The sequence below is a fragment of the Nomascus leucogenys genome, chromosome 16, assembly GCF_006542625.1.
Source record: "Nomascus leucogenys isolate Asia chromosome 16, Asia_NLE_v1, whole genome shotgun sequence".
Lineage (NCBI taxonomy): Eukaryota > Metazoa > Chordata > Mammalia > Primates > Hylobatidae > Nomascus > Nomascus leucogenys.
In genome coordinates, this window is record NC_044396.1 from 40,290,808 (window position 1) to 40,306,712 (window position 15,905).

General features: G+C 40.6%; 1 protein-coding gene across 2 annotated transcripts in view; it reads right to left on the minus strand.

Annotated features, from left to right (window-relative positions):
* PXDNL (peroxidasin like) overlaps nt 1–15,905 on the minus strand; it is a 330,955-nt gene that overhangs the window by 173,320 nt on the left and 141,730 nt on the right. For both annotated transcript variants that reach the window (XM_030795454.1, XM_030795455.1), the window contains one exon: nt 5,390–5,461. In XM_030795454.1, coding sequence (XP_030651314.1) covers nt 5,390–5,461 — 72 coding nt within the window. The remainder of the gene's footprint in view (nt 1–5,389; nt 5,462–15,905) is intronic.

Sequence of the window (15,905 nt, forward strand, 5' to 3'; positions counted from 1 at the left end):
CTCCTGAAGGAAGCACTAAACATGGAAGGGAACAACCGGTACCATCCACTGCAAAAACATGCCAAATTGTAAAGATCATCAAGGCTAGGAAGAAACTGCATCAACTAATGAGCAAAATAACCAGCTAACATCATAATGACAGGATCAAATTCACACATAACAATATTCACCTTAAATGTAAATGGGCTAAATGCTACAATTAAAAGACACAGACTGGCAAATTGGATAAAGAGCCAAAACCCATCAGTGTGCTGTATTCAGGAAACCCATCTCATGTGCAGAGACACACATAGGCTCAAAATAAAGGGATGGAGGAAGATCTACCAAGCAAATGGAAAACAAAAAAGGCAGGGGTTGCAATCCTAGTCTCTGATAAAACAGACTTTAAACCAACAAAGATCAAAAGAGACAAAGAAGGCCATTACATAATGGTAAAGGGATCAATTCAACAAGAAGAGCTAACTATCCTAAATATATATGCACCCAATACAGGAGCACCCAGATTCATAAGCAAGTCCTTAGAGACGTAGAAAGAGACAAAGACTCCCACACAATAACAATGGGAGACTTTAACACCTCACTGTCAACATTAGACAGATCAACGAGACAGAAAATTAACAAGGATATCCAGGAATTGAACTCAGCTCTGCACCAAGTGGACCTAATAGACATCTGCAGAGCTCTCCACCCCAAATCAACAGAATATACCTTCTTCTCAGCACCACACCACACCTATTCCAAAATTGACAACATAGTTGGAAGTAAAGCACTCCTCAGCAAATGTAAAAGAACAGAAATTATAACAAACTCTCTCTCAGACCACAGTGCAATCAAACTAGAACTCAGGATTAAGAAACTCACTCAAAATCACTCACCTACATGGAAACTGAACAACCTGCTCCTGAATGACTACTGGGTGCATAACGGAATGAAGGCAGAAATAAAGATGTTCTTTGAAGCCAACGAGAACAAAGACACAACATAACAGAATCTCTGGGACACATTCAAAGCAGTGTGTAGAGGGAAATTGATAGCATTAAATGCCGACAAGAGAAAGCATGAAAGATCTAAAATTGACACCCTAACATCACAATTAAAAGAACTAGAGAAGCAAGAGCAAACACATTCAAAAGCTAGCAGAAGGCAAGAAATAACCAAGATCAGAACAGAACTGAAGGAGATAGAGATTAAAAAACCTTCAAAAAATCAATGAATCGATCAACAAAATATAGATGCTAGCAAGACTAATAAAGAAGAAAAGAGAGAAGAATCAAATAGACGCAATAAAAAATGAAAAAGGGGATATCATCACTGATCCAACAGAAATACAATCTACCATCAGAGAATACTACAAACAACTCTACACAAATAAACTAGAAAATCTAGAAGAAATGGATAAATTCCTCGACACATACACCCTCCCAAGACTAAACCAGGAAGAAGTTGAATCTCTGAATAGACCAATAACAGGCTCTGAAATTGAGGCAATAATTAATAGCTTACCAACCAAAAAGAGTCCAGGACCAGATGGATTCACAGCCAAGGAGGTACAAGGAGGAACTGGTACCATTCCTTCTGAAACTATTCCAATCAATAGAAAAAGAGGGAATCCTCCCTAACTCATTTTATGAGGCTGGCATCATCCTGATACCAAAGCCTGGCGAGACACAACAAAAAAAGAGAATTTTAGACCAATATCCCTGAGGAACATCGATGCAAAAATTCTCAATAAAATACTGGCAAACCAAATCCAGCAACACGTCAAAAACCTTATCCACCATGATCAAGTGGGCTTCATCCCTGGGATGCAAGGCTGGTTCAACATACACAAATCAATAAACGTAATCCAGCATATAAACAGAACCCACGACAAAAGCCACATGATTATCTCAATAGATGTAGAAAAGGCCTTTGACAAAATTCAACAGCCCTTCATGCTAAAAACTCTCAATAAGTTAGGTACTGACGGGACGTATCTCAAAATAATAAGAGATATCTATGACAAACCCACAGCCAATATCACACTGAATGCGCAAAAACTGGAAGCATTCCCTTTGAAAACTGGCACAAGACAGGGATGCCCTCTCTCATCACTCCTATTCAACACAGTGTTGGAAGTTCTGGCCAGGGCAATCAGGCAGGAGAAGGAAATAAAGTGTTTTCAATCAGGAAAAGAGGAAGTCAAATTGTCCCTGTTTGCAGATGACATGATTGTATATTTAGAAAACCCCATCGTCTCAGCCCAAAATCTCCTTAAGCTGATAAGCAACTTCAGCAAAGTCTCAGGATACAAAATCAATGTGCAAAAATCACAAGCCTTCTTATACACCAATAACAGACAAACAGAGAGCCAAATCATGAGTGAACTCCCATTCACAATTGCTTCAAAGAGAATAAAATACCTAGGAATCCAACTTACAAGGGATGTGAAGAACCTCTTCAAGGAGAACTACAAACCACTGCTCGATGAAATAAAAGAGGATACAAACAAATGGAAGAACATTCCATGTTCATGGATAGGAAGAATCAATATCGTGAAAATGGCCAACTGCCCAAGGTAATTTATAGATTCAATGCCATCCCCATCAAGCTACCAATGACTTTCTTCACAGAATTGGAAAAAACTACTTTAAAGTTCATATGGAACCAAAAAAGAGCCCTCATCACCAAGTCGATTGACTAAGCCAAAAGAACAAAGCTGGAGGCATCACACTACCTATACTACAAGGCTACAGTAACCAAAACAGCATGGTACTGCTACCAAAACAGAGATAGAGACCAATGGAACAGAACAGAGCCCTCAGATATAATGCCACATATCTACAACCATCTGATCTTTGACAAACCTGACAAAAACAAGAAATGGGGAAAGGATTCCCTATTTAATAAATGGTGCTGGGAAAACTGGCTAGCCATATGCAGAAAGCTGAGACTGGATCCCTTCCTTACACCTTATATATAAATTAACTCGAGATGGATTAAAGACTTACATGTTAGACCTAAAACCATAAAAACCCTAGAAGAAAACCTAGGCAATACCATTCAGGACATAGGCATGGGCAAGGACTTCATGTCTAAAACACCAAAAGCAACGGCAACAAAAGCCAAAATTGACAAATGGGATCTAATTGAACTAAAGAGCTTCTGCATAGCAAAAGAAACTACCATCAAAGTGAACAGGCAACCTATAGAATGGGAGAACATTTTTGCAACCTACTCATCTGACAAAGGGCTAATATCCAGAATCTACAATGAACTCAAACAAGTTTACAAGAAAAAAGCAAACAGCCCCATCAAAAAGTTGGCAAAGGATATGAACAGACATTTCTCAAAAGAAGACATTTATGCAGCCAACAGACACATGAAAAAATGCTCATCATCATTGGCCATCAGAGAAATGCTAATCAAAACCACAATGAGATATCATCTCACACCAGTGAGAATGGCCATCATTAAAAAGTCAGGAAACAACAGGTGCTGGAGAGGATGTGGAGAAATAGGAACACTTTTACACTGTTGGTGGGACTATAAACTAGTTCAACCATTGTGGAAGTCACTGTGGCGATTCCTCAGGGATCTAGAACTAGAAATACCATTTGACCCAGCCATCCCATTACTGGGTATATACCCAAAGGACTATAAATCATGCTGCTATAAAGACACATGCACATGTATGTTTACTGCAGCACTATTCACAATAGCAAAGACTTGGAACCAACCCAAATGTCCAACAATGATAGACTGGATTAAGAAAATGTGGCACATATACACCATGGAATACTATGCAGCCATAAAAAATGATGAGTTCATGTCCTTTGTAGAGACATGGATGAAGCTGGAAACCATCATTCTCGGCAAACTATCGCAAGGACAGAAAAGGAAACACTGCATGTTCTCACTCATAGGTGGGAATTGAACGATGAGAACACATGGACTCAGGAAGGGGAACATCACACACCAGGGCCTGTTGTGGGGTGGGGGAGGGGGGAGGGATAGCATTTGGAGATATACCTAATGTTAAATGACGAGTTAATGGGTGCAGCACACCAACATGGCACATGTATACATATGTAACTAACCTGCATGTTGTGCACACGTACCCTAAAACTTAAAGTATAATAAAAAAATAAAATAAATAAATAAATATATTAATATAAGGTATTGGAAAAACTGAAGTAGCAGAGTAACTTCATTTGATAAAAGACAAAACAGAAGAAGGATGTCCAAGTGCCCTTGTGGTTTGTCACTGTTTATTTAATAAGCCTTTATTGAAATAACAACGTTCATCTGGAAGAGTGTAGCCATCGTGATGTAGAGTACAACGCCTTACCTGAAAGTGAACACAGCTGTGTAATTATCACCCGGGAAAAACGAAGAATACAAAACATTGCCAGGCCTACAGAGGCTCCTCCTGCCATTTCCAATGGCCTTTCTCCTACTAAAGGTAAGCACCATTCGACTTCTCAACACCACATGTATTTCTGCTATCTCTTTTAAAATTTATTTTGAGAATAAAATAGAACTATGCAAGTTCCAGCATTTATACGATTCTTCTCAGAATGTTTCTGACATCCATCTGTGTTGCAGTACAGTATTATATTTTATGAATATACAACAGCTTATTTCTCTACTCTTTTGTTGTTGGAGACTTGAGTAGTTCTCAGTGTGGAGCTACCAGAAGCAACGCTGCTGCAGATACAAGAACACATCTTCTGGTGCATGCATATGTGCATTTCTGCTGTGTATGTACCTGACAGTGAAACTGCTAGGTCATAGGGGAGGTATATGTTCAACTATACTAGATTCTGCTGTAAGGTTATGTTTGTTTGTTTGTTTTTGAGATGGAGTCTCACTCTGTAACCCAGGCTGGAGTGCAGTGGCATGATCTCGGCTCACTGCAACCTTCGCCTCCCGGGTTCAAGCAATTCTCGTGCCTCAGCCTCCCGAGTAGCTGGGATTACAGGAGTGTGCCACCAGGTCCAGCTACTTTTTTGTATTTTTAGCAGAAACAGGATTTTACTATCTTGGCCAAGCTGGTATCGAACTCCTGAACTCAGGTGATCCGCCCACCTCGGCCTCCCAAAGTACTGGGATTGCAGGTGTGAGCCACCTTGCCCGACCCCTGATGTAAGTTTTTTAAATAGCTTTCCCTCATTTGTGAAGTGCTTCTTCCTCTCTTTTGCCCTATTTTTAATTGGCTATTTCACCTTTTCTCCACTGATTTTAAACTATAGAAAGCTTTATATTAACTCTGTTTTATAGTGCCAAGATACAAGCTATGCCTCTAAAGCTTACAGCAAAGTGGCCTGATCTCCACAGCGGTCAGATGAGTTGTATAAATGGAAAATGTAAAGCAGAAGCAAAGGACATCTAAAGGGTCAACACTTACAGTCGCTCTAATCTCAGAAGGTCTCCAAAGGTCTCTGGCTGTAGCGTTTCTAGTTGGTTGAAATGAATATACCTGGAAGGCAAAAGATCAAGTTGGTTATTCCTTGTGCTGGTGAGTAAAATAAAATGTTTGAAGAATTAGCAATTGCTTCAGCTGAAATTGTGAATTTCACTGGCCCCAACCACTATATATCACATACGAAAATCAGAAACTCTGAGATATTTTGTCTCTTCTGTTCGTCACAGTCCTGGGTCTAAAAACCTGATGTTCCAAAGGGGAATCCAAAGCCCACCCAGAAAGGGGCATGATGCTGCCCCCTTTTCCCAGGGAGCCTCTTGAGTCGATGCTAACTGGTTGTTGAAATTACTCTTTTACTCATTAAAATGTTTAATGTAAGCAAAGTTAGGGTAGTAATTAAGATTACAAACATAATAAGATACATTACAAGTGACCACACGCTTATTTACATTTCAGAACAGGGAGAAGTGTCCTGTCTGACGGAGTCAAAGGATGGCATATTTGATGTCATATGATCATCATACTTGAAATGAATTAATCTTAACCCTGGGGGATGGATGAGAAGTAATGTGTCTTGTTTTAATCCTTTTGGAATTAGACTTTTTCAGACCTCGGTATCCCCTCTGTGCAACTGATCCAGGAGTTATTTCCTAAGCTTCCATTTCAAAAAGGCTTCTCTTAAAGCAGGGCAACTGAAGACAGAAAGGCTTGCATTTCCTTCAGAAATCCTGTGATGAAATGGAGAAGCATGCTTCCAAAGCAGACAGCTGAGCAGACCTTTGCGAAGCAAATCTTCCCAACAGACAGAAAGATCCATGGGGAAGGCTGCACACTCCTCTTAGAAAATTTAAATGTATTCCCTGCACCTGACTTCTGAACACAGCTTTTTCAAATAATCTCAATGAAACCAACAGTGATATATAGCCGTCTATAGTGAACTGCTGACGAAAGCACTGCAGATACAAAGTTACCATGAAAAGTAACAAAGTTTCACACTAAATTGGAAAAGAGGATATTGTACATTTACGTGGGAAGACACAGTGAATGGTACTTGATTTTGTCAATGGGAAGCTCTCTGACTTGAAGTAACGGCAGGCAGGTAAAAAGAAAGCTTTACAGCCCACGTTTGCATAAAATGTATTTATTTCATCACAATTAGAAATATTTTTGAAAGGAGAAAAGAAAAATGTTTAAGAAAAAGAAATACTTTTACTTCATTCCTAGGCTTCCTTCTTATAAATCATTATAGGAAGAGCACTTCAGACACCTAATGAAAAAGTATAATAATCACAAGAGAATGAAAACCATGTCACTGGAAAGGTATGATTGTTTCAGACTGCCTTAGGTTGGATCCAGAGTCAGTGCTACACTGTACTACTCTCTGAAATTCAGCATCCTGGCCCGTATCCCATGCATTCCTCCCGGGGGTTCTGTTCATTTTAAAAGTGATGACATTTTACAGTGGTGACATTGTATAAGACCTGGCAATAATTGCCTTTGGGTTAGCATGAAACAACTTTACCTTGGTTGCCTTGAATTATACACACACTCACACTCACAGACTCTCACATAGACACTCTCAGCTTCACACATACTTTCATACTGACAGACACACGCTCTCACATTGTCTCACACTGACACACTCTGACACACTCACATGAACACACCCTCACATGCTCACAGACCCTCATACTCACACATGCTCACACTCACACACTTACATATACTCATATACACTACCACACTTACGCTAACACACACACACTCTCGGACACTCGTGCACACTCACACTTGTTCGCATACACTCTCACACATACACTAACGCACACCATCACAGTCAGATACACATCTACACACTCGCACACACCTAATCTCACACACTCACACACTGTCACGCTCGCACTCACACTGTCTCATGTACACTAACACACTTTCACACATTGACACATGTTTTCACATATATGCTCACATACACTGACACAGTCACACACACATACTCCCATGCACTCACACACTGTCCCCCACAAAATTATTACCTGTGTCATTGGTCTAGCACATTAAAAAGGAGGTAGGGGCTGGGAGAGTGAAAGCAGATGTAGGGGAGGGGTGTTAGGCGAACACTGGCTGCTGAAAGCAGGAAAGAGAGAGAAGTCTCTGACTACAGGGAAGAAAGAGTTAGAAGGAGGGTCCATTACAAGGTTTCTCTTCCCAAGTGAAATGTACCGCATGGTTGGATTCCAATCTCTGTGTATACTGGACAGGCCCAGGCCTGTAGAATACAGATAGACATTTTATGAGGACTAGGAGTAAATGCTGATGAGGGCATCAAACTCAGCATAAAGTAAATAAGAGCAACAGCAAAAAAAAAAAAAAAAATGTATTGTCCTAAGTGCTTTACATGTATTTAGTCATTTTTAATTTTTGCAACTGCACTGTGTGGTAGGTTCTATAAATACCCCATTATTTAATTAGGAAAAATGTGGTACAGAGATAAAGTAATTTGTTCAATTTCACACAGCCAGCCTCTCTAGCAGCAAAGGGGCTGGCCGTGCACAGGCTCAGCTGACACAGAGCACCCAGAGATGAGCTATGGAAACCTGATCCAAGAATCCTGGAGCAGAGCCTTTCTCGGGTATGGAAACAGATACTCCACAGGGAGAAGGAAAGTGCCCAAGGCCACAAAGCCAATCAATGGTAAATCCAAGCCCCTACATTAGTGGCTTTTTAAATGTGAAGCTGTGGGGTTCTTAACTGGAGGCAAGCATCGCATTCCAGTCATAAAACAACCTAACAGGTCACAGGAAAGGAGTCACGAGCCAGGTCTGTGGTTTAGCCAACCTAACAACTTCCAGATTTTCAAAGTGAGTATTCTAGCTTATGTATAAGCTCAGCAAAAGTGTTTTTTTCTTTCAACTTTATAATGCTTTGAAACAATTTATTATAAAGAAAACTTAAGAATTTTCAAGTAGCACTAGTATTCCTGCCATCATTGATCAAATGTGCATCCTCCATAGTTTGCACAGGTGTCTGCATTGCTAGAACTAGAAAGAAAGACAGCTTTCGCTTGGGAGGGCATCTTACACACTGAGCCACCTAAAATTGGAGCAAAGAGACAATCTAAGGAGTAGAATAACATACAACAGCTTATCCAATATCACATAGCTACTATGTGTTTATCCACAGTAATTAATAAATATCGATTTAATATTTAAATATTTCACAGGTAGCAATTCACATTTACTATGAATTGCTCATAATTCATGAGAAATGCATAATCTCCTTTTCCACAATGCACCCACTGAGAGTCCACTAATCACAGAGCCCTGTCTATTCCCCATTCCAGCCATGCTTCCCTAGAATAAATCACTGCAATCTTAGACTCACCCAGAGATGCCCTGAAGGACAAATGTTTTCTGCGGGACTTCAATCTAATACACAGTAAGGTAAGCAACTGGTATTGGAATTCACTACTAATGAATGAGAAAAATGCATGTAAGTAGATTTTGTTCCTTGCAGGAAAGTAAGACAACCCGGAGAGTTCTGTTTGATTATAGTGCAAGCATATTAAATTTTGAGTCCATATGATTTAACAAATTTTCTAACAAAATCTTTTTCAAAAATTTTTTAAAACTTTAAGCCAATTTAAAGCAGTAGGATGTTTTAGGTTATATGTGTTTGATTTATGTGATGACTTTAGCAGATTCAAATAAGAAGGGAGTTAGCTTTGATCTCCACTCCCTTCTGTGCCTTGATAAGATAGCAAGACTATCCTCTCCTACACCTTATTTTTCTAGGCTGTGGATAACCCTGCCATTTTTGGATATCTATTGCAGGTAGATAAATATGAATGATTACTTGAGAGGAGTTTAAATCTGTTTAAGTCCCTTCATAAATTTATATGTAAATGAATTAGTAGTTATCCCTTTGTTTAAAGCAGGCAGGAAATTATTGCCACTGTCATGTTATGTTGATTCATACTTAGCTTCCCCAGATGATTTCATCAACACCCATGGCTTCAATTATTATCTCTATGCAGAAGACCTACAAATTACATCTCCAACCCAAATTTACCTCTAGGACCTAAATTCATGCACCCAATGTCTTCTTAAAATATCCTCTAGATGTCTAAAGGAACCTCAAATCCAACATGTCGAAACCCAGCCCAGGATCCTCCTTCACCATACTGGCTGTCCTCCATTTTTGCTTGTCTCAATTTATGGCACTGCTGTATATGTATTTGCACAACTCAGAAAACTAGCAATGACCCCTCTGTCTCCCTCACTCCCTGTATCTTACCCAATTCTGTGTTTTTCATTTTGCCTCCTAAATATCTCTTGAATGTATTCCATTCTCCTCTTACCCACTACTTCTGCACTAGAGCAAACTATGCCCTCAGTTACTAAAATACAAGAACAAACTGGTCTGCCTACATCCATCTGGTCTACCCTCAATAGAAATATGAGACCCTTAATGGCTTTTAATTTCTATAGAAATAAAGACAGAATTTTTTAACAGAGCCCAAGTTCCAGCCTGGTCTTGCCTGGAAATGCCCTTCCAGTATCTCCTTTATCCCCCTCTTGCCCCACCTCAATCCCAGTGCTCTGGCCTCCTCCCAGCCACATGCCTGCCATACTCCTGCCTACAGCAGTCTCTGAATGATTGTCTTTGTAGCCCAGTAAACCTTCCCACCCTTCTTGCCTGGTAATTCTGGACCTGTTTTCAGATCTTACTGTGCTCTTTCCTTGGAAAGCCTTCCCTGAGCTCCTGGTCAAATCCCCGTGTTATGGACTCACCCAGGATTGTACTGTTGCAACGTTATATTTGAGTGATTATGTGATCCATGTCTGTCTGCCGTAACTAAACTCTAAGGTCCATGAAGACAGAAATCACATTGGATTTAAAGTAATATTCATATCCCTAGTTTCTTAGCAGAGTTTGACAAATAGATAGTCAATACATAGTTGATCACTGAAAGAGTGAATGACCAGCCAGTATTTTTGCATGAGCATTGTCTTTGCAAATGTGAGGATAAGACAATGAACTCTTCATATGTTCTATGGTATAAAACAAAAGATGGGAGTATGAACCCTAATGAAAGCTTTCTGAGTTAATATCAGCTCAACAATCTATAATGACATTACATTTCCTTGGGGAAGAACCATCCCAAATATTTACACAAGCCTGACTTTAATCAGATCTGCAATAATGGATGTTTAATTGTATCTCCTAAAACTTTATAGAATCCTTGAGCACTAATGAACCTAGAGGGCATCTATCAAAGTCTTCCTGGGGCTTCTTCAAGAGAATCCATCTCACTTCAAAGGGACATGTTAGAATCACACATTTTTGTGAGCACTGACAACATATTTGACATCCCTTATCTAAGTAAATATTTATTTACACAACCACCCAAAGGTATCAGGCCACCAAAGTAAGGACAAAAATCCTCCTACGATCTTTAAAACATGCAGAGCAAGAGCATGTGGCCAGAGAATGACAACAAAAATAATAGAGAGGGAATGATTCTCAGGGTGAGAAGTTGCTGGTATCACTTTAGCTTTCAGCGTGAACTCACTGAGCCACATAAAAACAAATGTTCTGCGCCATATGATCACCTTGGCAACCCTGATCTAAGACAAGAGCAGAGATGGGGAGAAAAACACTATATTTATCTGTATCTAACTGCACAATCAAAATGGCATATACGGTCAATGTTCTCAACCTTTTTGTACAAAGTAGCTGCTTTTTATTTTCTCAAAATCCATGAGATTATAAAGAAAAAAGGAGTACTGTTGGTAGAAGGAGGCTGCACACCAGAGTGTGTCTGTGTGTCTCTGTGTGTCTATGTATGTAATTTTGCCTGTGTCTATGTGTAACGTAAGCTAACGACATCTGAATCTGAAGACAGCAATACAGGGGATATTGAACATAACATGTCAACAATCCTAGCACATGAAACAGAGCTCAGACGAAAAGCTGACAGCTGGCTTGGAGATCCACCATGTCCTGCCTCACATCCACGGGCCGGGTGCATTGAGATGACACCAACTTTCTGTATAATAATCTCAGCTGAGATTAAAATAGACACTTTTTAGCTTCATTGCACAATAGCAAGCAAGAATTACCTACTACACCAACAAATTATTCATACCGTTTAGGAATTGATTAAACATCTGAATGAAGATCCTTATTTCAGAGCACAGTAAATTATTTCAACTGATTTTAAAGGAAAAATTGACTGAATTATCATAATCCGTTAGTTTCCAGAGAAAAGCTTTCCAGCATCTCATTTGCATGCTGTGCTAAAGTCAATAACAGTGTATTCTACCAAAATTCATTATAAAGAGAATTATGTTTATTCTTAAAGAGTTAAAACCAGTTAAAAATCATACTGCACAAGCTTCACTCCTTGGGAAGTTATTTCAATCCTAAATTAGAATAGTTACAGAAAAAGGCTGGGCACAGTGGCTCACGCCTATAATCCCAGCACTTTGGGAGGCCAAGGCGGGTGGATCATGAGATCAGGAGATTGAGACCATCCTGGCCAACATGGTGAAACCCCGTCTCTACTAAAAATGCAAAACTTAGCTGGGCATGGTGGCGTGTGCCTGTAATCCCAGCTACTCGGGAGGCTGAGGCAGGAGAATGGCTTGAACCAGGGATTCAGAGGTTGCAGTGAGCCAAGATCGCACCACTGCACTCCAGCCTGGGTGACAGAGTAAGACTCTGCCTCAAAAAAAAAAAAAAAAAAAAAAGTTATAGAAAAAGCTATGTTTCTACAATAGTTTAGATATTTAGATATAGCATGATTGAGAGTTATGAAAAATCTTTCACACTCTTTGTTCAATCTCTATCTCTTTTTGCCTGAACTAATAGCTATAAATGTTCCATGTAAATCCAGTCTCTTCTTTCCAATCTACACTATGTTGAATTATTTGGTGGTTCTTCCTGAAAAAATGCAGATTAGACCATCCCCTTTATTAAGGATCATCAATGTCTTCTCACTGTCTTTAGCAGGAATTCAAGGCTTTTCAAGATTCAGCGCCAACCTGTGACTTTCCCCTCCCTCATAAGTCTGAGCACCCTCTAACCAAATTCATTATCTCTGGAATCTCTCCCATTTTTTTCGTAGTGTCTAATATTCAAAGTGTTTGCTCACCCATTTAAGCTCAACAGTACTTTTTTTTCATTAAGGACTTAGTGACTGCTTGTGTCAGATATAACTTCACTCCTCTGGCTCCTTTAGTACATTAAAACATTAATAAGTACTTATTGAGTGCCTGTGAAGTGTAAGACAAGATCCTTGACCTTCTCAGTGATTGGAATTAGGTAAGTGGAAAAATACAAGGAATCCATGACCACAGTCTTGTAGAATACGTATTAAGATAATGGGATACAAGGAATACCATGAGAATCCAAAGAGCTACATTAGATTTAAAGATAAAGAAAAGTTATACAGAGAAAAGGATTCTTTACCTAACTTTTATGGACAAACAGTACTGACCTAGGTGCAAAAGAGAAAAAACAGTGTAGAAAGTGGGGAGACAAATGTATGTGAGGTGCAGAGGCATGAAAACGCAGGACTGTTGTACAGAACAGTAAGGAACTGAGTGGTACAGAAGCACTGGTTGCCTGAAGAACTCTGGAAAGATGGACTTGGGCAGGAACTGAATCACACATTTCGTTTGTGCTCAACAAGGTGGTTTGAACTTTACCTTAAAGATATAAAGACACGTGACAAGATTTAAAGAAATGAAATTTCTTAGTGAAATTTTTATTTTACAACATTGCCAGCAGCTATGCAAACAAAGGACTGCAAGTTTGCTAGAGAGAGAGACTCTAGCTAGAGCAATGGTTTGCAGTGGTTTTCAGCTTAGTATGATTTTGTTTTGTCCACCTCCATCCCCCCAGGGAATATTTGGCAATGTCTGCAGATGCTTTTAATTGTCGCAGCCGGAGGTAGTGGTGCTACTAGCCTCCAGTGGGTAGGGACCAGGGTGTTGCTCAACATCTTATCCTACATGACCTGGGCCAGCCCCACAACATTACTAAGCTCAAAATGTCAACAGTGCCAGGTTGAGAAACACCTGAGCTAGAGCCGGCTTTATTCTCTGAGCAGGAAGGAGTGGTGGTGACAATGCCTGCCATGTGGAGCCTCAATTGAAGGCTGCAAGAGCTTTTTCAAAGAATCCTAGAAAAAATGAAATGATAGAAAACTATTAAAGGGGTGCCAAATAAGAAGAGGAAAGAATTAATAGAAGCAAAGTGAGGAAGACCTTGCACAGGACCAATGGTACTCAATGGCACCGAAAGTGCTATTGGAAGATGTGACTGTAAAAAGGAGGCAGGAATGTGTCCCAGTGAAACAGGCTAGAACAGAGGAAATGGGCACTAACTCACCATCGTCTCTTGTCACAAGGAAAGCTAGTGAGATGTCCATTAGCTTTGCCCTCAATTTTCCCCTTAAGGTAAAAGGCAAAGTCAACTGCGAAACGTAAGAGAAATGTAGAAAAGAAAAACAGGGGTGTGAATTTTGAATTGTGGCTATGTCATTCAGGACAAGGAGCTCAGCTCCTTTTGATCATCGCTGCCGAAGCTGGGACTGAGTTCTTAGTCCTTTCCCTAGTGGATTTTCAGCAGCAGTGGAATGCGTCAGTTAGTCCCTCTCCCTGCCATGTTCTTCCCTGGCTTCCAGGACACCATCTTCCCAGATCCTCTCCCACCTCAATGGACCTCCTGCTCAGGGCCCTTCACTGTTTCCTTCTCTTTTCCCAGCCTCCTGGACTGGAATGCCTGGGGCTGAGTCCTGAAGCTTCTCCTTTTTTCCAGCCAAACTCAATGACATCCAGTACCAGGAACATGAGCACTTTCAGGTGCCAAAGATACCCACATTGCACAGCCAGCCCTCACTGCTGCCTTACATTGGAGACCCATGCCCTACTGCCAGCCCCATGCCCATGTGGCTGCCTAGTAGACAACTCAAACTTGCTCTGTGCAAATCTGCAATTCTGATTAGTCTTCATGCCCACTTCCCAGCATGTCCATCTCAGCTGAGGACCACACTTCCTTCTAGTTGTTTAGGGCAAGAATCTCAGTAATTCCTTTGACTTCTTTCTTTCTCCAACATCCTACATCTAAGTGGTTGGTTGTAAAAGAGATCCAGATGCTGCACCCATCCTAAACCTACCCTGCTGCCTCCTTACTCTGAGGCCACACCACTTCTAGCCTAGGGCACAGCAAAGCAACCAACTGGTCCCCTGCCCTTGCCAGGCCATAGCCTGTTGTCTACATAGCCGTCCTTTTTGAGATGGGAGATTTTAGATCTTCTCACCACACACACAAAACAATAAGCTTATGAGGTAAGACATAGGTTAATTAGCTTGACTTGGCCATTTCACAATGTATATATATATATATATCTAAGCATCATGTTGTACATTATAAATATATACAATATTTATTTGTCAAATTTTTATAAAGAAGAATGCAAGAAACACAGAAGTCAGAGTGATCATTGTAAGGCCTGTTGGATCAGGCATGCCAACCGTCCTTCAAAACCCTCCAGTGCTCACTCAGAATAAAATGCACACCGCTCACAATGATACAAATCAAATCTGTTCCTCTGTTCCAAATTAAAATCATTGGATCCCCTTCCCAAGCTTATGTACAGAGATATGCAGGGCCTGGAGTATGTACTCCAAAGCCACTCACTGACCAGGTTGCAAGGAGGGAGCTGCAGGCCAGACTCAGGCAGGGAGGGCAGAAAAAGGATGACTGAGGTCACCGCAGAGCCACCCTGATCCAGGGACATCAATCACCAACCAATCAAATGCACTCCCCCGCTTTCTAGGCAGAAGTGCCCAAGAAGGGGGAGAAACGCCCAGGATGAAGAGTGCAATGCTCCCTCTCGTGGGTACAGTAGGCTTGAGAAGAAATGTGAGGAAAACACAAGAAAGGGAGAAGGTAAAGTCCCCTTCCCCAGTGTACTGTAACTGCTATGTTTCTTCTCAGCCCTGAACCTGAATGCCCCCATCATCCAGCCAAGTTACTGGCTAAAAGATTTCAGTTGAATTTAAAAGCAAAGGAATGGCTGCCTGCTCTGACATCTCCTTCATGCTCCATGATTTTATGGCACTGTGGCCGTGGACAATGCTCGTCAGATCAGACGGCTCCCTCTGAAACCATTCCCATTAAAAAAAACTCAAGTGGGGAGGTGTGCACAATTTATACACCTACTGACATTTTGAAAACGGAACAAGTACAGGGTATTTCAGAGAAGGGCAGCATAATGTAGAAATTTCAGAACTCTTGCCATGAAGAAAAGAGAACAACAAAGTTAGATCCAGGGGAGGAAATAAATGTGTGAAGAGGAGCAAAGACTGAGCCTCCTGAGATGTGAGGACAGGGGTAAGAAGTAGACCTGACAGACACGGATGGTGGGATTTCTAAGAACTGAGAGAAGCACACAGAAGTCATAGAAGAAGGACCTAATCACAAA